General features: G+C 37.0%; 2 protein-coding genes across 2 annotated transcripts; both read right to left on the bottom strand.

Annotated features, from left to right (window-relative positions):
• Positions 1-82: 82 nt before the first annotated feature.
• LOC114524890 (nose resistant to fluoxetine protein 6-like) lies at positions 83-10556 on the bottom strand. Its single transcript, XM_028546104.1, has 15 exons — positions 9606-10556; positions 8377-8528; positions 7779-7872; positions 6936-7020; positions 6440-6636; positions 5835-6005; positions 5644-5737; positions 4501-4593; positions 4204-4372; positions 2732-2814; positions 2051-2167; positions 1646-1790; positions 1277-1469; positions 891-1033; positions 83-682 (listed from the first exon to the last, which is right to left on the bottom strand). Exons 5-15 carry the CDS (start codon positions 6507-6509, stop codon positions 560-562), a joined length of 1401 nt encoding a protein of 466 aa, XP_028401905.1. The 5' UTR covers positions 6510-6636; positions 6936-7020; positions 7779-7872; positions 8377-8528; positions 9606-10556; the 3' UTR covers positions 83-559.
• Positions 10557-10659: 103 nt separating this feature from the next.
• LOC114524888 (O-acyltransferase like protein-like) lies at positions 10660-21976 on the bottom strand. The gene is made up of 15 exons (XM_028546102.1): positions 21693-21976; positions 20827-20978; positions 20571-20664; positions 19717-19804; positions 18801-19021; positions 18283-18459; positions 17649-17742; positions 16933-17025; positions 15998-16166; positions 15566-15648; positions 14822-14947; positions 13785-13929; positions 13138-13330; positions 12535-12677; positions 10660-12063 (listed from the first exon to the last, which is right to left on the bottom strand). The coding sequence occupies exons 1-15, from the start codon at positions 21916-21918 to the stop codon at positions 11947-11949; spliced, it is 2121 nt and encodes a 706-aa protein (XP_028401903.1). The 5' UTR covers positions 21919-21976; the 3' UTR covers positions 10660-11946.
• Between the last annotated feature and the right edge of the window lie 224 nt (positions 21977-22200).

Genomic DNA, 22200 nt, shown 5'->3' with positions numbered 1-22200 from the left:
CCAAAGTTACCCTTGTTTGATAAAATCATTTCATTTCAGTGTATTATATATTACACATTTTATACAATACATATTTTAATCGCATTATGATAATAATTCAAGTTCGCATGAAACTGTATTGATTCCGACATGGTTATATGTACTCGTCTAATATATAATTGGGTGGTAAAGAACAATATACTGTAAAGGCTTTCCCATTACATTCGTTTTGCCCGCGCGGGTGAAGCGGCCTTTGAAAATCTGCTCATGCGGCCGTGTCAGGCCTAAAAAACAAAACGCGCTTCACACGCTGGAACGAAGAGGACGTAGTGGAAAACCTCTTTTAAACAGGGCCTTTTTAAACTACAACTCCGGGGCGTTCAATCTCCAGCCCAGCATTCCGCCCACAGTAAATGAGATATTTTCCCTTTACAAAGCAATAAAAAGTTTGGAAACGTGTCAAAAATTTCTTGCCGACGTTTATGTAATATGGTATAAAGGGAATGACTGACGGCTACATTGATCTGTTACAATACTGTAAAGGTACGTTAGCCGTTTCCCATGACCTTACACAATCTTTTCATTTCTTCTCGACTTTCTTCCAAACCAGTGCTTCAAGGTTTGCGCAAGGAAATTCCACTACAACAGTGAGAATGAAGGCGAACGCATAAGACAATACCAATGCAGTAAGATAACAGGAGACCTGGAAAAAAATAGGCCATAGCGTTGGTGACAAATTACCAAAACATTGACGACTTAATGTCAGGAATCTAGCAGCAAATAGCATTTCCAATACAAAGAATCGTTTTATTCGACATAACTTACGGCAATATTGTTTGATAAAAAATCTTACGGTCCAAACTGGAGAATTATTGCGCCGTCTCACATAATAAAGGTAATTTGTTGCTTACCAATGTAAATATTGTGTAATGAATCGGAACTTCAATGTTATACGTAAAAACGTTCAAAACTGTAAAATGTATAATAAATGCAGCATAATTTATCCGACTTAATGGTATCCAGAACTTTGCGGCGAGAAGTATTTTAACTGGACCTGAAAAGAACAATAATCGCAATTATGAATCTATCCGAGCAAAAGTCAGCTTGTTTATTGACTCTAATGTGCTATAAAATCTTGATTTCAACCTTTTATCTGATGACTCAACTGAATTAAATTGACGCATGTTGGATTTGCCTGCATCTTGGCACGGCCTCTGCATGCGCTGTACCCGCGCTGTTAGAAATTTTATTTCGGACCAAAATTAGCACGATTTTTGTAAGTAATATTCATAAATACCTGCATAGTTGTAATGACAAGCAAAAATTAGCCAACTAATGCAAAAGCTCCAGATGGTCCACCTCAATGATCCATAAACAATATTTTCTCCCTTGGACCAAATTCGGGGGTTTTCTTTGACTGTGCTGTATGGGGCGTATATATCAGCGAGTGCTACACATACAGCCAGCATCCACAAAATTGCGATAAATTTCTAACAGTAACAAAAATGAATGGATGAATTGCATAGACATGAAATAGACAGCAGGCATTAGAATGCATGCATTAGTGTAGAGAATGTGAGAAACCATATTTAATTTGGAATGAAGTGACATTTAATCCAAAACGGACTGACGAAGTTTTTTTGCAAACGGTCCAACAGTTTCTCACCCGCTTTAGTTGAAATCTCGTTGAAAAATACTTGTAGATGAAATACCCCATGACCATTCCAATCACATACGGCGGGATTCTGCAATACGGTTTCACGTATACGTCTTCGAAGTATTTGGAACTTCCCAATACAACTCTTAGATTACTAAAATATATAGTTTTATGCATTGTTGAAAAAAGTAGGTGTATATAGATCCTTATAAAAGGTTGCATTATGTCACAGTTGGAAAGCATGCTCATAAATCTGGGTGCATGGAAAAAATACCCAATCGGCAAATCAAATTTTTGAAAATACGTCACAGTAAAGCGTATACATATATATAAAGGTCTGTACAGATTATGATGCCCTACATGTGATGTCATGCATAACGTACCATTATTATTGCTAAATATAATTGCTTATACCTTGTGGCTGGCATGCCAAATGGTTGAAGGTTTTTGTCTGCGATTAACGAAGCTGTTGTGATAATACTAGCCAAAATAACAACACCAACCATACAAATGAGCAGGCGAATTTGGTATCTGAAAAATGATATACATTTTTGAAAGCAGTATTAATAAAGAATGCGTGTGCAAAAAAACGCCATATTTTTAAATTACTATACGCCACCTAGTTCTGGCTCTGTATCTATTACTTACTTGCGATATATCGCAAGTTGTTTGCTTACGTCATCAGGCAAAATCACTGAGCTATACTATAGTTCCTGGAGGGAGTGTTCATCATGATCAAGGCTTATGGCCGGTATAGCAGAGTGGGCAAAACTGGCTAAACTCGTCCCCATTGGCGAAGGAAGCACGGTAATTAGGGGGGGGCATATATTCATAAACATTCTTGTCAGAAAAGAGTAATAATAATAATAATAATTTAGCCGTCAAACAGTATTAAGTTTGACCATCGCGAAAATTTCTCGCAGTCGTACTCAAGAGGTACAAGCAGCTTGAGGTTCCAGACAGGAAATTAAAAGACACCAGTCCGGACGCTCAAATCCAAATTTCTTGAACTATATCTAATCGACCCAATCTGGAATCACTACACTGGTAATAACAATATTTTTACTGCATGAATTGGGTTTTTAATAATCTTACCTTTTTGCAATGAAAAGAAAGATTGGAGATATAACAAAGAATTGCATATCGGCTGCCAGATACCACGTATGTACCAAACACATCTAAATAGTATAATATACGATTTATGAAGCGTTATAACAAGCATTTTTCACAAGGTACGCACAACAACAATCGCTTCGAGCCTAAATATGTGCGATCTGCGACGCAGATATGAGCACTGTTGTTATAATGTAATATACGATTCATGAAGCGTTATAACAAGCATTTTTCTCAAGGTACACACAAAAACAATCGAACCTAAATATGTGCGACGCAGATATGAGCACTGTCGTTACGGCCTGATTTTATTTACGAACACAAGCTGATTCTCACGGACGCGCATCCAATAAATTTTGGGATGTCGTACGAGTTCCGGGACCGACATTTGCATTGGGAAAGGCGATATTTTCAAGCATAAAATTTTGAGGAAAAATTTTTGAATTTAAGATCCACGGAAACAGAATTTTGGCGCATGATTTTAGGGACTGAAATTGCTCGGCTTGGTGAATCGATGAAAGCACAGTATAGTCTGGTTGTTACAAATAAATGTAAAATTTCAGAAAATGAAATGTTTTCAAAAAAAGTTTGGAAATCTAGACTCGGATTTTAGCCGATTTTTTTTATCCCATACATTTCTCTGAACCAGGTTTTTGGATTAATTTGAAGAAACGATGCGGGGATGTAACCCCCTCTATCCCCTAATGTGCGCCCCTGTTCTCAATGAAATAGTCGTAAACATCGGCGAAATCTAATGGGACCGACAACTCGGATTTATCTGATGAATGGCCCGTCTGAGGATAAATACAAGACAAATTATCTAGACGATTTATTCACCTATATAGCTTTTTCAAATATGACTTATTAATATAACGATTTGAGACTTTTACGTGCGTGTTCGTCAGTTCGTGCGTATTAAAACCGCGGCGTAAATGGAAAGCAGGTCTAACAGACGGCGGAAAGATGCGTTCGTTTAATGATGCGACGGATGATCCGTCTCTAGTATTAATAGGGTCAATGCCACATCAGTGCACGAAACTATTAATAATAAAAATGCCAAGTACAAATTGTCGAATCGTTATTGGCTCGATCTATACCTGACGGATTATCCGTATGGACGAATGACCTTCTGACACGGATCAATATTCGTCTGAGTATATATAATTTATATTATACACACAGTATAAACTATCCAGACAAACAATGTGGATGAATATGACAGCGAAGCAGAGTGGCAGTCACGCGTTTAGAAACAGCATGGGAATTGGGAACGAATATGCATGGCAGGGAAATCAAAATTGAAAATGATGGCGAAAGCAATGATGCGGATCTCGCATGCATACGTTAAGGAATCAACTGTACCATTACCACCACATTTTTTTACACACGTTAAGTTATTTTGGTTTGTACCGTTTATGAAACTTTGCAGACCGCATGCAGAATGTATGACCCACCTCTTCAGCATCAAGTTTATCCAAATTATTGATGTACAGTAAGTTTACCCACCAATTTCTTGAACATGCTGAACTTTTAGGAAGCAGTGAAAACCAAATAGGACCAGCACCAAAAAATGGCAACAGTTTTGCGACAAGTAGTAGAAAAAACATATAAGTTGGTGTGAGCCTGTAAACAGTAAAATAAGAAATATAGAAAGAGGCTTAAAGAGGAGAACATGAACACAAACACTAGTGATTTCTGTGTGATGACAGATACTGTCTACCGATGTGAAAACGAACCAATTGCTAGCCTACCTCCAAAACCGGTGAAAATAGTATTTGAACCAATTCGTTCGTCCAGGATTTCTCTCCTGCTTCTTAATGTTAACATACATAACGAGCAAGCCGCTAAATGAGGAGATAAACACACGTAAATATGTTACGTTACCCTAAATGTCATTCATGTTTGAATTTCTTATTAAAAAGACGTTCCAAAAACTGCTCTTTTTAGAAATCATTTGTGAATCATGTCATGGAGAGTAAATAGGCTTGTAATTAATACTTTTTGTTGAGACGCGTTGAAAGGTTACTGGATACTGATGCATGAATAGGTGTGCGATTGCCTCCAAATTAAGATAGCACCGAACTTATTCCCGTTGGCTCGGTCGACCTCGCCACATACACTCATCAAGAAACCCGGGCGTTTTACACCTCTCGTCGTCTTTCATTTTACATATCAGTAGGACTGCATGTGTGTTCGATGTTTTGAGTGCATGAACACCCGTAACGAGTGACTACAAGAATTACATGCAGTGAGTGATCATGACGGAACCTTTATATAAACCTGCGGCAGCGATCATTGTTACCGACACGATTTATGCTGGCAACTCTTCTGAATAAACGAGCAATCCCAGTGAAACATATCGTCGTACCGATAATAAGTAAAACACTTAAAAGACACAGCCTATGCGTTCAAACCAGATTCCAAAGTCTCCAATCCGTATAAAATAGACACAAACACAAAATGGACAGGCAGGGTCCTATACCTCCGGCCGAAAATGCGTTGCTGAAGTATACGACTCCAGTGACGTAAGGGGCTCGGGGGGGGAGGTTCAAACAATTTTAAATTATTGGCATAAATTCTCCAATGCATGATAAATGCTCGATATTTAAGCTCATATACGACGAGAGTGAGTGTTATAATTGTTTTGTAATATAGCCAAATACCATTTGCTGAGCGACAAAAGTATTTATCAAGAATTTAATACATATTTACTTAAAAATGATAATTCAATAATTCAGTCGGTCAGCCATTTTGCTTTTTTTTTGGTTTTGATACCCACCGTATATGAGCTGATATACGGTGCGTAGCTCGACCAATCAGATTGCGGAATAGCTCATATGCAGTGGGTAGCTATATTATAAATGCGATATATACATTATATAAAACTTTTTTACCTTAAGAAAAAAAAGGTGTCTACTCCGAAGGCTCCATTGGCGAAAATCATAAATGTGAAACGTCGTATAATGTTGTTTGCATCCTCTTCATTTTCTGTGAGGAAGAGCAATAACATACAGAGTTCCTGGCTGCAAAGGCACTTTTCATTTAATTTTATGATGATTGATGCTTTGGAGTTTGGACTACTAACCAATTGGTAAACTGAATAGCTCGTTAAATGCATGAAGACCGATAATCCAGAACATAGAGATCACTCGGATACCATGAAGATAAGTTAAATCACTCTTTCCAACATCTGTACTCATGATAAATTTAATATTTCGTAGACATGAAAAACAATGGAGAACGGACAGGATGATACCTAAGACATTAACGAAAAACACAGTTTATAGCTACCATCCTGGTAGGTTTCTCAACTGTCTAAAATAAAAGATTCAAGAAACGCCTTGACGTTAAAGGCTAAAGACGTAAGAAGATTTAATATAAAATGAAGCCTCTATAGTGCCCTCCTTTATCTTCAAGGATAAAGCTTTTCTCCCGCTAGTTAGGTTACCATAAAAACACAATATATAGTAGACCGTCGGGAAAATTGGGGTATATATATCGTACATAAATATAGCGTACACTGGAAAAGTCGATAAATGACAAGACCTAACTATAATAAACAACGCCATTTCGTCAGCAGAACTTAGACTCGATCCCCAGCCACACTCCCTCCCCCATTCCCGCCCCAAGTGGGGTATACAGCTATACAGCTATATACAGCTTGCAGCTATATAAGATATATGTACTAACCTCCTGTTCTTTTCTTAGTTATTATTTCTTGATCAGATCCATTTGGTAGTGAAGGTGAGTTTTCGTCCATTTTTTTGTCCAAAGAGATTTCACCATCGCCAATGACTTCCGTAGATTCGCGGGGGTCGTTTAAATGATGGAAAATATCAACAACAGTCGCAAGGAGACACAGACCAATTAAAATACAACAGAATACGCTATATACAGAAGAAAGTTAAACGTTTTACATATTGTTGTATCCTCGTAACTATAGATAATTTAGACCTGTAATTTCACAGCACGACTTAGTTAACTTTTACCGGCATCAAAACTCCAGCGAAAAATCGTTCATATCAGTAGAATAGGATTGGTTTTGTTAAATTAATTTAACTGTTTAGTGCAAATCTCAAAATAGGAAGAAATCAGATGTTCTTTCTTTTTCTAATCCCATATACTGTATAGTTCTTCGTGATATGGTATGAAATTGATGCGAATATATAGGAATGAAAAGACATACATTGTTATCACAACTGATGAAGTGTACTCCGGATCTTTTGCACATTCCACAATTGGTTTCGCCAAAGGTTTAACAATATCCAAAACTAAGAATGAACGAAAGACGACAGTTATCTATGCGACCAGTTATTATATATATGCATATAATTGTATTCGTCTTCAGAGATCCGTCCGGTTGCAGAAAGAGTTTCAGAAGTCGTCACCCAACGTCGCATGCATGCAGAGGAGTACGGGGTGTCATAAATGACAATTGTCAATATGAGTGATAAAACAATAAATAAGACAACCATGCATTGACAGTCATTTTGACAAAGGATGCAAAAATATACCGGGTAGCGCAAAAAAGTTCAGACGTTTAATTGCTATATATATTACAAGTAATTTGTAGCTGATTTTGAACGATTAAAGTTTAACATCAATTTTGTTTAAAAAATGTGAAGATTTATTAAAAATTTATGGCCTATATTAAACTTTGTCACACATCTCCATGAAGTGAATTCGAATGTATATTTTAAAAACAAGTGTCCGTATAATGACATGTATTGATCACGAGGAATGGGTTGAAAATAATGAACTTTTGATGTGTGACTATTTCACACCAAATGGTCCAAATAGATGTTGTTATACGATTTTCCAGGACTTCTTCTATACTCAAGCTCTCTTTTCTCCGAAAATAACTCATCCATAGCGAAAAAATCATACACATTACAGAGACATCAGCAGAAACGCTCTTCGTCGCGAGAACTCTTTTCCCCAGGATATTATAAGGTGGACGCAAATGAATCAGACAGTATACTTACATGTGATTCGGTTGGCTTTATATAATTATATAGCTAATAGTTACCTTTGTATTTGCGCAGAAAGAAGTCAAGGTCTTCAGAAACATCTTGTCCAGTACAAATATCCGGTAAACAAACGCCCCATTCAAAGCTGAGAGTCTTAAGAAATTTGAGAAAAATTAGGTAACCATGTAATAGGTGATCGTGAGTGGTCCTTTTCTGCCATGACAAATTCTGCCATGTTATATGAAAAGAGAGGGAAATTTAAAAAAAAAAGATAAAAAATCGCTATTAAATTTGCTGCGTTTTTCGTCCAATTAATTTGTCTGGCGCATTTGCAACTTTACTTGCAACTTGCATATCATAGTTTTGAGGGATGTTAATTTGTAAAGAGTGATCGAAATGCCAAAATGCGTTGAAATATTCGTGAAAGAAAACGTTGGCAGATTGCAAGAAATATTCGTGTTTGTCAACTTTAGATGCCTCAGGAGTAGAATTTCATTGCAAGTTGCAAGGAAAGCTGCATCATGTAACACCGCCTTTAGTATACAAGTCGCACGTCGAATTAGTGCATCATATGTAGTGTACGAATAGTCATTAATGGATCATGTAATCATCTTCAGTTGGTCTTTCTATGTGTATGAAAGATGAAAGCATACTTACATCTGTGTTATTCTTAACCAACGATATGGCTCCAGGAAAACGCGTCCAACAATACTGAGAGTGTGATAATTTCGAGCATTCGCTGTATGATCCATACCACAAGGTGTTCCCACCGTAAATACCGCTGCCTTGTTTACCGCTGGCATCAAGTACTGTAGAGGAAACAGAGAAGTCTTGGTATTCAGTATTCAAATAAGTACACTGTGTACCTTACGAAAAAGAGAGGTTTTTCTTGGGCGCATCCGATTGCCAGGATCGTGTTATCTGCTCATCTCAATACCTCAAATTTATCTCACGCTTCGTTGAATATCGGGTAAGCGGGCTCATGTAAACAGCCCCTAAGCCTTCTTTGATCACAGTTAATATTTTCAAACGGCAAACCCTTAGTTTCAAAGTACACTGGCGGTCAAAAAGAACTGCTCAAATGTTGCTATTATCGTATGTAACAGGAATCGTGATAATCAATTTTTTATTTTACACTAGCGGTCAAAAAGAACTGTTTAGATACAAATTCATAAAAAAGAAGCGAATATAGGAGACAGCTTCATAGGCATTTTGGATAATTCTCTCATTCCAAGCAATATTTCAATAATATTATGCAACCTGCCACACTTCCAAGATAGTCAAATAATTAATAATGGTTTCAGGACTGAAGAGGAAGTGACAAAAATGGATTGGCCTGCACACTAAAAAGACCTTAACCCTATTGGAAATCTATGGAACAATGTCAAGGGGATAGTGCAAGAAAGGAATTAATTCATAAAGCCTCCATGGTTTATGGGTTGCTGTAAAGATTGTCCATAGGATGAATTTCTTTTAACCACTAAGATTACTTGACCACCTTAACAGAAAGTATGCCACACCAGTGTAAGGCCGTTATCAATTATAAGGCCAAAAGAGGGTGAACAAAATAATAATTTTCCATATAGCTTAGCATCTAATCTAGTCTATATTTACTCTATGTTAGATGGACGGTTACGTTCATTTGAGAGCATTTTGACTTGCTTTGAGCAGTTCTTTTTGACCGCCAGTGTATATTTGGTAGAAATATTAAAGGTGTCTTTTTAAACATTGGTTAAAAACTAAACATTGAGTTAATTCATCGTGATACTCGCTGCAAAACACTGAGATTCTTAGAACTTGGGATTTACGAATGAAAATTTTCAAACACGAGCACCGGAACTTTTTAAATGTGTAATATGAGGCAGGCAATGACATATTTTACTTACATCTTGCAAATCGTTTTTTTTGTCAGATTTCTGTACGATGTTCGACATCTTTGACCTGATAGTAAATATCCTGTATCTTGGTGGGCAGTGGGCGAAACGTTATCCGTCGACTGAAAGCTAGACTGATGTGGATTTGCTCTTGTATGGTGATACCAAAACATAACATTCAGTAATAAAATATATTTCCAGATAGGTAAAGCCATTGATGATCGCTATGGTTGCAAATATCCAGATAATTAAGTCTTATTAAACAGATTCCACTGGCACGGAATTATCGTTGCCAACTGAAAGGTTTTGGAATAATGGTGTTAATAGCTTGGCCCTATTTATAGAAGCTTCATGAATTCGTCTTATGCCTGACTGATTCTTCGAAAGCGATTGTTCGGTATATGCAAACATTGAATAAATGAATATACTGGCTCTCCATGCACCAATCAGCAGCAGTCTAGCTACGGCCTACGGTTCTGACTGAGACCCCGTTTACACTAGAACGAAAGTTTCCGGATTTGTAAATTTATCCGGATTCATTGTTACACACATGTATAGGATTCGTCAAGTGTTTACATTACACTTTAGTTGTCTCTGTATGCGGATTTCTCCGTTTACACTCACATTACTTGTTCTTGGAGAATTGTTTGGTCGTCACGTTTGAATTTCTTCGGATTCGTCGTGCAAAGCGTTTACACAAGAAAATTTTCCGGATTCAAATGTTTCTGGATACGAAGTTTCCACAAACTTTTACGGATTCAAAGTTTCCGGATACAGCTTAAAACCGAGTACATTTTCTATCGGATTCGTTGCTGCGTGTGTAAACAGCAACATGAATCCGGTACTAAAACATTCCGCTTTCGTGATGAATCCGGAAACTTTCGCTCTAGTGTAAACGGGGTCTGAAAGGCAATATTCAGGAAATAAATTTCCTTCTAAGAGTGTGTCACTTAGTAGTGAGTACGGTGGTTTGGAAGGGCCATCAGTCTTCTTTCCTTTTTCTTGCCGCACTACTTGTTATCCTGCCACTTATTAGCAGCTCGTCCTGTTATCCCGCCAGTTACGGCGCCACTTAGGACGCCACTTATGGCGCCACTTAAGACGCCACTTACGAGTTACGACGCCACTTACGACGCCAGTTCTTAATTATGCTGCTTCTGGTACTGTAACATACAAAGTCAAAAACAGTTTAATGTTTCAAGCAAAAAAAATGTATGGTTGTATTATATTCTGCATCGTGTTACACTTAACTATCGCTGTTGACCCCAATTCTTATAATCCTGCACTTAATAGAGGAGAGGAACTTAGTCGAGCTTATCGAAAAATATTTTCATCTGGGTTTTTTTATCGCAGCCATATCCATCTACACAGTTTAAACACATAAATCAAAACCAAAATTCACTGAAATGTATCAAAAACTACAACAAAGGGAAATATTCTGAAATAATTACGCGGCGTTAACTAAGTTTAAAATTGACAAAAAGAGTTCATGTTATGCCTTGAAAGTATACAGTTCCTTTACAGAGACATGCTATATATCTTGATGAGAATTCATCGCAGAAAGGTATGGTAGAGAACGCAGATGCGGATAGATTCTTGCGGGTAATGGTAGAAAACGCGGGTAAATTCTTGCGAATAAAGTAGAAAACGCGGATAAGTTGTTATTTTGGAAGAATAATCCGCTTCAGTCACGTTTTGTCAAGGTTTTGTTACTTTTGTTAGCCATATTTAGTTATGTATGGGGGTTACTAACCAATACGTAAGTGGCGTCGTAACGGTGGCGTCGTAACTGGCGGGATAACGTTAACAGGACGAGCTGCTAATAAGTGGCAGGGTAATAAGTAGCGCGGCAAGAAAATGGAGAGAAGACTGATGGCCCTTCCAAACCACCGTAAATGAGTGAAAGAAGAGAAGGAAATCTTATTATTATATGCTGTTTTTCACGACGACAAAAAGTGTATTTCGACGATGTGGAACAGCATTCATTGAACGTCACTCTCAATCAATTATTGCCAAAGAATGTTATGGTTAGGACGGATTAGGATGAGAAACTTCGAAAAACTTCACATGGTCGTTGTTTGCCGCCACAAGCACTGACAGCCAATTGAAAACTGTGCCTCATACTTGACAGTTGCGCGTGGTCTAACCTACTAAGCTGCGAAGAAAAGTTGTTCGGTTGTACCCACAGGTACACGTAATTATAATAGTCAAAAGTGTTTTCGGAATAAAATACGTGGTTAACACAGAACACGTTATGTGCCATTCCGGTTGTCAGCTGGAATATTAGTGGTATATGTATATGCGTTTATTGTATTCATCGCTAAATTAATACATTGTTAGCCAATTATCAGGATTACTTTCTTTTCTTCCAGACCAGGGCTTCAAGGTTTGCGCAAGGAAGTTCCACTACAACAGCGACAATGAAGGCGATTGCATAAGACAATACCAATGCAGTAAGGTAACTGGAGACCTGCATGGACAAAAATAAGTCATATAGTGTATTAGTATTGGTCACACACTGAACGACCCGGCGAACCACCCGGCGAACGACCTAATAGTATCGATTGTCGTTAACATGAATATATAACATGCATATATTTTAGGATTTTAAAACTACTCCTAGCGAATCTAAAGTTCCCTCAATTCGAAATTTTAAGGACTGAGGAGCGAAAGCCAGAGGTGTGGAGACAGCTTACATTCAACATGTATTGGGCCGTCTCCGGAACGACCGTAGGGCGCATGGTTGGCATGCGATGAAAACACAGAAATAAAACGTTTACATTCTTTATTTTATTAATTTGTACGGTGCTTATGATACGGTGTTCACACAGTTTTTTATGAAGAAAATTTTCAAGGCTTGGAGAATTCCTCCCGTGTAAACAACTCCCTTAGCTTGACCAAGGTGGAAATCGAAACAGCGACCTTATTCTTTGTTGCTTACCAATGAAAATACTGTGTAATGAATCGGAACTTCAATGTTATGCGAAAAAACCTTCAAAACTGTAAAATGTACAATAAATGCAGCATAATTTATCCGACTTAATGGTATCCAGAACTTTGCGGCGAGGAGTATTTTAACTGGACCTGAAAATATAATATTATAAATTGAAATTAGAGTTGTAAATATTCAGTTCAGTGAGAAAATTAATCCAGAACGTATTTTAAGCGACAGCAATAAAACAGAAATATCACTATATAGTGTAAATTATTCATTTTTTTAAAGTTAGGAAGATTGCAATAGATCAATTAATGGGATAACCAGTAGGATAACCCTTCCACCGAAGCCAGTGACGTAACTACACTAAGAATTCAACCTCTCCAGCAGGAAAAAGCAATTTTTTTGAAATTTTAATTCTTTTAAAAAATTTTTAAGCTATCAGTTTTTATAATTAAACTATAAACTAAATCATATCAGTTTAACTAAACTTGCATGGATACATTTTTCTTCACTGCATGATTTATCCCCTGGCATATTGCATGTATGTGTGATATATGAAAAGGATTTACCGTTTTACAAGTGGAATTATATATATAGCCATAATACCTGCATAATTGTAATGACAAGAAAAAATTAGCCAACTAATGCAAAAACTCCAGATGGTCCACCTCAATGATCCATAAACAACATTTTCTCCCTTGGACCAAATTCGAGGATTTTCTTTGACTGCGCTGTATGGGGCGTATATAACAGCGAGTGCAACACATACAGCCAGTATCCACAAAATTGCGATAAATTTCTGACAGTTTAACATAAATGAATAAATAAAATGAATGTGATCTATTGCGGTATATTATATTGCTATGCAATGCTATGTAATGACAATCCCGCGTTTCGCATTAATCTGCTTGCATCAGCCTAACAATTAATGATCATAAATTTATAGCAAAATTTCCACATTGAACTCGAAATATTTCTTTTGATGCGAAAACTTGCAGAATACAGATCTTGGTTTATATTTTTTATCTCTACAGAAGAAATTTGTAAGGTGAAGTGAGCCAATCTTTTTGTATATTTGATTGGCAGAATAATTTACGACATACATGCATATGTATGAGAGCAATACTACAATTTCAAAATGATACGATTTTTGAATCCGATGTTATCTATGTATAAAACAAGGGGTAGCTACTTCATGCTTATAGCCATGCCCGAACTGAACCATTTCGTCCATTCATCGAAAAATGTCTCACCCGCTTTAGCTGAAATTTCGTTGAAAAATACTTGTAGATGAAATACCCCATGACCATTCCAATCACATACGGCGGGATTCTGCAATACGGTTTTATGTATGCATCTTTGTAGTATTTCAAACCTTCCTTCACCAGGGATTGACTCCTAAACAAAAAGATATGGTCGGTGTAGATAAATTCTTTGAACTTGTGAACGTGAAAAAAGATATTTGCCTGACCACTAGCACCAAAAGCGCTATGTGAAACGCTTTGAAAGGGCCTATATTCTAGGGAATTCTCATTATAATGCACTGCATGACTGAAGTATAAGAAAAACAGGACACGGACACGGAAACCGTGATTGAAAGCATTCTCGAAGTGCACGCATGTACATCCTTGGGAAATCGAAATAACCACTAACCAATACGGAAATTTTAGTAAAATACTTCAGCTAGCCGCGTATTCAAGTTCTATACTGTACTGTACATATAACTAGAGACAGGCAGACTAGTCCCTAATCCTCTTTCGCACGCTTTACATTCTTGTGACGTCTTCGGTTTAATAACAGGTACTCTATACAGGGTTTTGACATAGGGCAGTGACTAAAGCCGGTTTTCCACTAGCGATAATTTTCGCGTGAAGCGACATCTTACTTTTGTTTCAGAGCTCTCAACTGCAACCATCTGGAACAAATTGCCCAAATACAAAAAATAAAGTCGCTTCGCGCGAAAAATATCGCTAGGGGGAAACCGGCTTAAGGCGGATTTCCACTTACAGCGAAATCGTTCGCTAGCGAAATATTCGCATATTTTCTTTTGAATTTTAACAGCATAAATAAATTAGTTCGACTTGACTGTTTCGAATTCAAAAGAAAATCTGGAACAAATTGCTCAAATACAAAGGAATAAAGTCGCTTCGCGCGAAAAATATCGCTAGTGGAAAACCAGCTTTACTATATCGAAAAGGTGAATTAAGTGAAACAGTAAATGCGCAGACAATATTTGTGGCAATTATTTGCATGCAATTGTATTGGCAAAGTCTGTGTTACCAAAACTTACCCTTTCATTCGTATGTTGGCTGAAAATAATACACGAAGGTCTTCATCTGCAATTAAGGAGGCTGTTGTGATAATACTCGCCAGAAGAACAACACCAACCACGCAGATAAGCGGACGAAGTTTGTATCTGAAAAAGTATATATATATTAAAAAAAATCAGCTATATATAGGGCATTATAAAAACAGCGATATTTGCAATTTACAAAGCCCTGAGATTATCCTGGATTGGCATTTAATTTGCGAGCTTAATTGACAAGTGACAAGCTCTATTAAGGACCGCAAGGAGGAGATGGGGGGGGGAGGCATTTTGCCCTGGACTTCAACTCACTTTCACAGATATTTAAAATTATGATATCGTGCATAGAGATCCCGGGAAAAAACTCTTCCCAACTATCTCTCGTTTCCCCCTTCCATTTTCCATTGAGGTAACGAACCTAAAGCCAGCCTGAGTCTGCCTGACTATTCAGTTTGGTTTTTATCGAGAAATATCTGTTTGAATATTTCCGGATCAATCATTAAGTTGAAGTAACAACACGCAGTGTATTTAACTGAATAGCCTGAATCTGAAAAAGTGAAAAACTTCTAAAATGCTAAAATTCTACTTATTAAAATACTGTGACAAAAATGCACATACAATTTCACTGAAAAGAATATACATTGCGTTGCATTGCATTCTTTCATATTAGTATTTCTTATGCATGGGCAAAATTCTAAATTTTCTAATCCTAAATTACACTAATCTTACCTTTTCGCAATTACAAGAAAGATTGGAGATATAACAAAGAATTGCATATCGGCTGCCAGATACCACGTATGTCCCATGCAAAGCTATATACAATATATACCAATTTGTATTAGTTATTGATATTTAGTTTTCTAAATTTAAGCATGCACATTTATTGTCATGCGGGTTAAAAGGGACTCTTTACCAGTCGTGTCCTTTAATTAAAACAAGTGAGAACTCCAAATCTCCCAGAGGCCCCAGTGCCTGCATGTGAGTTCTTTCTCTAGCTTGCATGCTGGGGAACCAATAACTCTATACTATACATACATGTCTATACATATGCTGGCATGTTTATTCATTTCAACTTGGCTTTTTCGTGAAAATTTGTAGCTAAGCTACCCCGGGTTTTACTTCATTATAGCAGATTTCATGCAGGATGTATGTATGGCCCACCTCATCAAACTCAACTTTATGAAAATTATTGATGTACAGTAAGCTTATCCACCAATTTCTTGAACATGCTGAACTTTCATTGACCAGTGAAAACCAAATAGGACCAGCACCACAAAATGGCACCAGTTTTGCGACAAAAAGTAAAAAAAACATATAAGTTGGTGTGAGCCTGTAAACAGTAAAATAAAGCTGGAATGAAAATAACATGATTACGTTGGCTTAGCAGATTGTCAAGCAGTAGTGCATGGGCCAGGAAGCTATAGGTATATCATGGTGCTATAATTCGTGATAAATTTTATATTTGAAGGAACAACATAATTGAGCGGCGATGAAAATTCATATATTCTTAATTCTGTTCTGTTCATTTGAAAACGCATATATATATATATATAAAAAAAGCCACCGATAACTGTCTGTCATATTGAACCGTTATAGTGTTGTAACATTTGATTAACTCCCTAAAGCACGTCAGGGCCGAAACTAGATGCGATAATTGGAGAGGGGTGCGCATTTATATATTCTTTTTGCCCAACGAATTTCTTTTGTACGTATGCACATTTTCAAAAGAAATTCGTCGGGCAGAACATGCAGCATATAGATTCAATACCTCCTAATTCACTACCCCCCCCCCCCTGCAATTATCGCGCTAGTTTCGGTCCTGAAGACAGTCTTGATTAATCTCTAATACATCGCTATTATGTAAAAAGGTAACTATGCACCAGACGTGATATCATCAAGCAAGGTTAAATCAACAGAAACTGAAAAACGTTTATAACAAATTAAGAAAAAAGGGAATTTCAGTGTATTCGCTGTTATATATTATATCCACTAGCTCGAATGCACAGTGCTCTGAGTCTCAGACGCTATACTTAGTATACTAGACAAATACAATGGCAAATACTATTAAGAAAAACAGTTGATTAAACAGATGATACCTCCAAAACCGGTGAAAATAGTATTTGAACCAATTCGTTCGTCCAGGATTACTCTCCTGCTTCTTAATGTTAACATACATAACGAGCAAGCCGCTAAAAGAGAAGGGTGCATGAACTTGCAATTGTTAAATTCTGTTAAACATTAAGCACATGCATTTACCATCAGAAATTAATGATTTTTAGGAAGAATTTGCTTCTCTAGAAATATTCCCTGGGATAACACAAATTATTTACAATTTCTGACATAGGCGTACACTCGCATTTGGCCCCTAGCGGTGGGGAATTTGTACTTGTAAGTCAGGTAATTTATGCTGTAATCATCCGCCCACCCCCTTAAAATTTTCCGGCCCATACGCCTAGGCTTTCTGAAATTCCAGTTGAATGACCATCCACAAATGCATATACAGTAAATAGCCTTGCAAAACCTAGATTTCAACACCAAGGTCTAGGGTCAATCATAAAGAGCTAACAGCTCCTGCAGTTTTCGTTGTGATGTTGATAAAATTCAGGATGTATGTGCTAACTCGCCATACTAACTCTCCTGACGAAGGCCCTCAGGTCGAAACGTCGAGAAGTGTTTTGTCTAATTTAGGCAGTTGTTATACCACATTTGATGCTAAGTTGTTTGAAGACGCTGCCACGCTGCTCCTTGGTTATATCAGGATGTATGTGCTGTAGAGTCATCATATAGAGTGACATATTATAATAGAACTTACCTCAAGAGGAAAAATGTGTCTACTCCGTAGGCTCCATTGGGGGAAATCATATTCGTGAATCGTCGCTGGATGCTTTCCGCTTCCTTCATATTTTCTGTGATAAATAATGACATGCTAAAAAGCCCGTTTTCCACGGGAGCATTTTCCAGACCAAAAATGTTAATCAGAAAGTAAATCTTCTGTTTCGGTGGTCGTTAAAAAGATCTATGCAATACATGTTAGAACATTAACAAATATCTAAAATAATATCACGCTTATAGAGACCCCGCGATAAAACTCTTTTCCCAAAGCCCTGCAATATCTCGCGTTGCCCCCTTGACTCTATAATCTATATTTCCACTGAGGTAACGAACCGAAAGCCAGACTGATTATTTTGGTTTTTATCAAGAAACATCCGTTTAAATGTTTCAGGGTCAACTATGAAGTAACAACTCGCAGCCTATTTATAAGTAGCCTGAATCTGAAAAAGTGAATCTGCATGTGTATTATATTTGCTGTACAAGGCTACAAGCAATAGTTTTCATATAACTTCACGGTAACGTGCCGGAAAAAGTACGTTTTGTTCGTGGTCGTTAAAAATATCTATGCACTACATGTTAGACTGATATTAGAATATTATATATATATGGCTTACCAATTGGCTTAAATGAACGATATGCTTGTTCATTTGCATGAATGTAGATGATCCAGAACATAGAGATCACTCGGATACCATGAAGGTACGTTAAATCACTTTTCCCAACATCTGTATTCATGATGAATTTAATATTTCGTTGACATGAAAAACAATCGAGAACGGACAGGATAATACCTAAAACAGCAACAACAACAAAAAATAGTTTATACTTGAACGTCTTCATATAAAATTATTATTACAGTTTATCCTCAACTCCCTGAAATACTAAATAAAATTTGCTGGCGTTTCGACCCAAATGCTTTAGAGAAATCATTATGAGGAAAATTACGTGTAAAGACGGTTTTCCACTGTCGCGTTTTTTGCACGTACGTATACGCACGTAAAAGCTTAAAACCCTCGCCCTAAAACAGGGTTCGTATACGCCTTTATAAAATTATGAAAGACTAATTTTCAGGACCTTTATCTTGGTTTTTTCCAGAAGTTTTCTATTTCGAATTACTCCTGTTAATACTAACCTCCTGTTTTATCCTTAATTACTGTTTCTTGACCAGATCCATTCGGTAGTAATGGTTTTCGTTCGTTTTCGAAAACCTTTTCGTCCTCATGATCATTTTTGTCCAAAGAAATATCGCCATCGCCAATTATTTCCGTAGATTCACGGGGACCATTTAAATGACGGAGAATATCAACAATGGTCGCAAGGAGACACAAACCAATTAAAATACAACAAAATACGCTACACAGAAGAAAGTCAACATGTCATTAATAAACTTTAGAGCAGGATTTTTTTCAGTACAACCCTTTTTCCTCGGAATCATTATTAGTGGATTCGTTTTGATGACGTTAAAATTTAATGTGTAAGTTGTTATGCTGTTTTTGACGGTGCAGCAAATCGTGTTATACATAGAATAAAAAAAATAATTGTGTCATCATATAAAACAATATGTGACAATAGAGGTTTTCTGAGGGACGCTTTCATTCTTTATCGGTCCATGTGTTGACACCCTTTTTAGTCTAGTTTGCCTAATTACAAAAATTTATTTTTCACAGAAACGGATTTAAACTAAAAAAGTGGAATGAAGGTCTGAGCGTGGTTCACTGTAAATCCTCAAGTTCTTTGCAAGATATTTTAACTTATCATCCTCTCGAGGATTATCATCTTTTTTAAGATTAAATTTGGAAGCTTCATTGCGATTTAAGAAATCAGCGAAGTGTTTAACTTAAAAATTGAAGATTACAGCCCCGTTTACACTACACTCAATTTATTGGTACGGCACGGTGAAGATCGGTACTCGTACCCAATTTTAACAGTGTTCAGGCTACCAAAACAAAGGCCAGGCACGGATGAAATTGGCATGGGTATCCATTTTAACCGTGCCGTGCCAATAAATTGACTGTAGTGTAAACGGACTTAAAAGACTGAAGACATACATTGTTATCACAACTGATGAAGTGTACTCCGGATCTTTTGCACATTGCACGATAAATGGTTTTGCCAAAGGTTGAACAATATCCAAAACTAGAAATATAAGATAAAAGCCATCAAAATCCTCCTAGTTCCCAGGTTTTTCGCGTGATTAACGCGAACGAGAATAGCAGCAAGATGACCTTCCACATTATAAAGGTTTAAAAAAAACAGCGGTGCTATGCGGAAACAAATATTAAAACGTAGTATATCTGATTTTTCAGTACTTAATGATTATGCAGACAACTTAATCACACTTGATAATCATTTGTTGCGTAATTTACGCTATGCAATTAGGCGAAGGTCGAAGCATGGTTGTAGTTTTTTGTACTTTATTGTCAAAGTATACTAATAGATATTTTCAACTAATGATTGCTGCCGACAAAACCGTGTCAATCGTGTCACATTTAAAACTGTCACACTGGCGCTAACAGTGATTAACAGTGAGTTTGATACGAGGTTATTCTTTTTATCTTCTTATTTCTCGAAAAACGTCAAAAACACATGGCCACAATAAGGGTGGATTTCCACCTGCAGAAAAAGAGTTCGCAAGCGAAAATTTGCATATTTTCTTTCGAATTTGGCAAAATATATACATTAGTTTAGCTTGACTGCTCATTTCCAAAGCAAACATGCAAATATTTTGCTAGTGAACCATTTCTCTGCAAGTGGAAATCCAGCCTAAAACTTTATTCCCTTCTCATCGCAAGGGCCCTCCACAGACCCTTGGAAGCTCATGTCAGACTACATTAACTTACGTAATAACAGATAATGATAAAGAAAACAAAAATATAGGAATAGACTGTAATTATATTCTTACTTTTATATTTGTTCAGGAAAAAACCCAGGTTTTCAGACACATCTTGTGCAGTACAACTATCAGGAATACACACGCCCCATTCAAAACGAAGAATCTGAAACAGATTAATGTTCTGAAATTACCTCAAGAAATATATAGTAATTGTAGTCATTTTATGATACCGGGCATGAATATATTTTTAGTGATTCCAAAACTATAGGTGGTTCGTCTTCATGCAATTAGACTCTTTGAATTCACGATGAATGCATATACTTACATCTGTGTTATTCTTAACCAACGATATGGCTCCAGGAAAAAGCGTCCAACAATATTGAGAGTGTGATAATTTCGAGCATTCGCTGTATGATCCATACCACAAGGTGTTCCCACCGTAAATACCGCTGCCTTGTTTACCGCTAGCATCAAGTACTGTTAAAGAAAGAGTCTGCAATTTTGTCTCAAAAGAAACCGAGGCGAATTATTTTGGACGGGTTGCGAGTGTAGTCTGGAGTGTACGTGTCCCACCAGAGCTGCATGATCACTCTGTGATCACTGAAGGGTAACATTCCTGTTTGTCCCGGTTCGGAAAACCTGTCGCTTGATGGGAAACAGGTTTTAAGTAAATCTACACGATATGAACTTTATGGCATGATGATGCCACGACTATAATAGTCGATAGATGCCTTGACTATTTGAAAAGCCCGATCTTCTAGTCTTATCTGTATCGTTTGCAAGAATATAATTGTAATAAAACACTCGTGCACATAAAATCATATCTTACTACGCGGCTGAGACATATACTCACAAAAGTTGATAAATCACCAGGAGCAAATTATACATCGATACCATTCAAAACAAGCTGGTAGTTCAAAACAGGTTAACCTCAGGCTCAGACATCTTCAAAGCGAAGTTAGCAAACCACTGCTTATAATCATTTACTATTATGCTGCTTATAATCAACGTTATTCCCGAAATATTTCACTCTGGTTTAGCGCTAATCAGGCTTTGAACAACCGGCAATACCAATTGCCATGAAAGTGATTTAATAATTATAGTTTAGTTGCATGTACAGTGATTTTTGGCAGCAGTGTAGGCATACGCCATTACAAAATTAACAGTTCGAAGAGCACAACTCTTACTTACATCTTGCAAATCGTTTTTCTGTCAGATTACTATATGATGTTCCACATCTTTGACCTGATAGTAAATAACCTTTATCTTGGTGGACAGTGGGCAAAACGTTATCCGTCGACTGAGAGCTAGACTGATGTGAATTTGCTCTTGTATGCTCATACCAAAGCATAATATTCAGTAATAAAATATATTTCCAGTTAGGTAAAGCCATTGATGAGCAATCAATCTTTAGCATTCCGACGAAAATGTTTATAATATGTTGTAGTGTTTGTGCTGGGAGAGTGCTAACTTAATTATTTAGGTGATTTGCATGATCAAAGTCAAACTGTCCAAGCCCACGCCCGAGGGGGATTGTTTCAGTAACTTGCTGCTGAGGTAAGTTTTGCGTGTTCTAAGTTTATCGCGTCTTGAAAGAATAGGCAAATGATTTCATCATAAAATAGAACGAAGGTTAGAATAGAAATTTAAACCTAGATTCCCCGTTAGAACGATAAGAGAATGTTGAAGTGAGAATTTG

The sequence above is a fragment of the Dendronephthya gigantea genome, unplaced genomic scaffold (assembly GCF_004324835.1).
Source record: "Dendronephthya gigantea isolate DGI-Jeju-01 unplaced genomic scaffold, DenGig_1.0 000032F, whole genome shotgun sequence".
Taxonomy (NCBI): domain Eukaryota; kingdom Metazoa; phylum Cnidaria; class Anthozoa; order Malacalcyonacea; family Nephtheidae; genus Dendronephthya; species Dendronephthya gigantea.
This window is presented reverse-complemented; position numbering and strand designations above follow the sequence as displayed.

Coding starts and splice junctions, on each gene's coding strand:
- LOC114524888 (XM_028546102.1), bottom strand. CDS start 21,918: ATGCTAAAGATTGATTGCTCATCAATGGCTTTACCTAACTGGAAATAT. Junction 20,979..21,692: donor AGAAAAACGATTTGCAAGAT/GTAAGTAAGAGT, acceptor TTTCTTTAACAG/TACTTGATGCTAGCGGTAAA. Junction 19,022..19,716: donor TCATCAGTTGTGATAACAAT/GTATGTCTTCAG, acceptor TCTTCTGTGTAG/CGTATTTTGTTGTATTTTAA.
- LOC114524890 (XM_028546104.1), bottom strand. CDS start 6,509: ATGGACGAAAACTCACCTTCACTACCAAATGGATCTGATCAAGAAATA. Junction 5,738..5,834: donor GCTATTCAGTTTACCAATTG/GTTAGTAGTCCA, acceptor TCTTCCTCACAG/AAAATGAAGAGGATGCAAAC. Junction 2,815..4,203: donor ATAAACTTGATGCTGAAGAG/GTGGGTCATACA, acceptor TATACTATTTAG/ATGTGTTTGGTACATACGTG.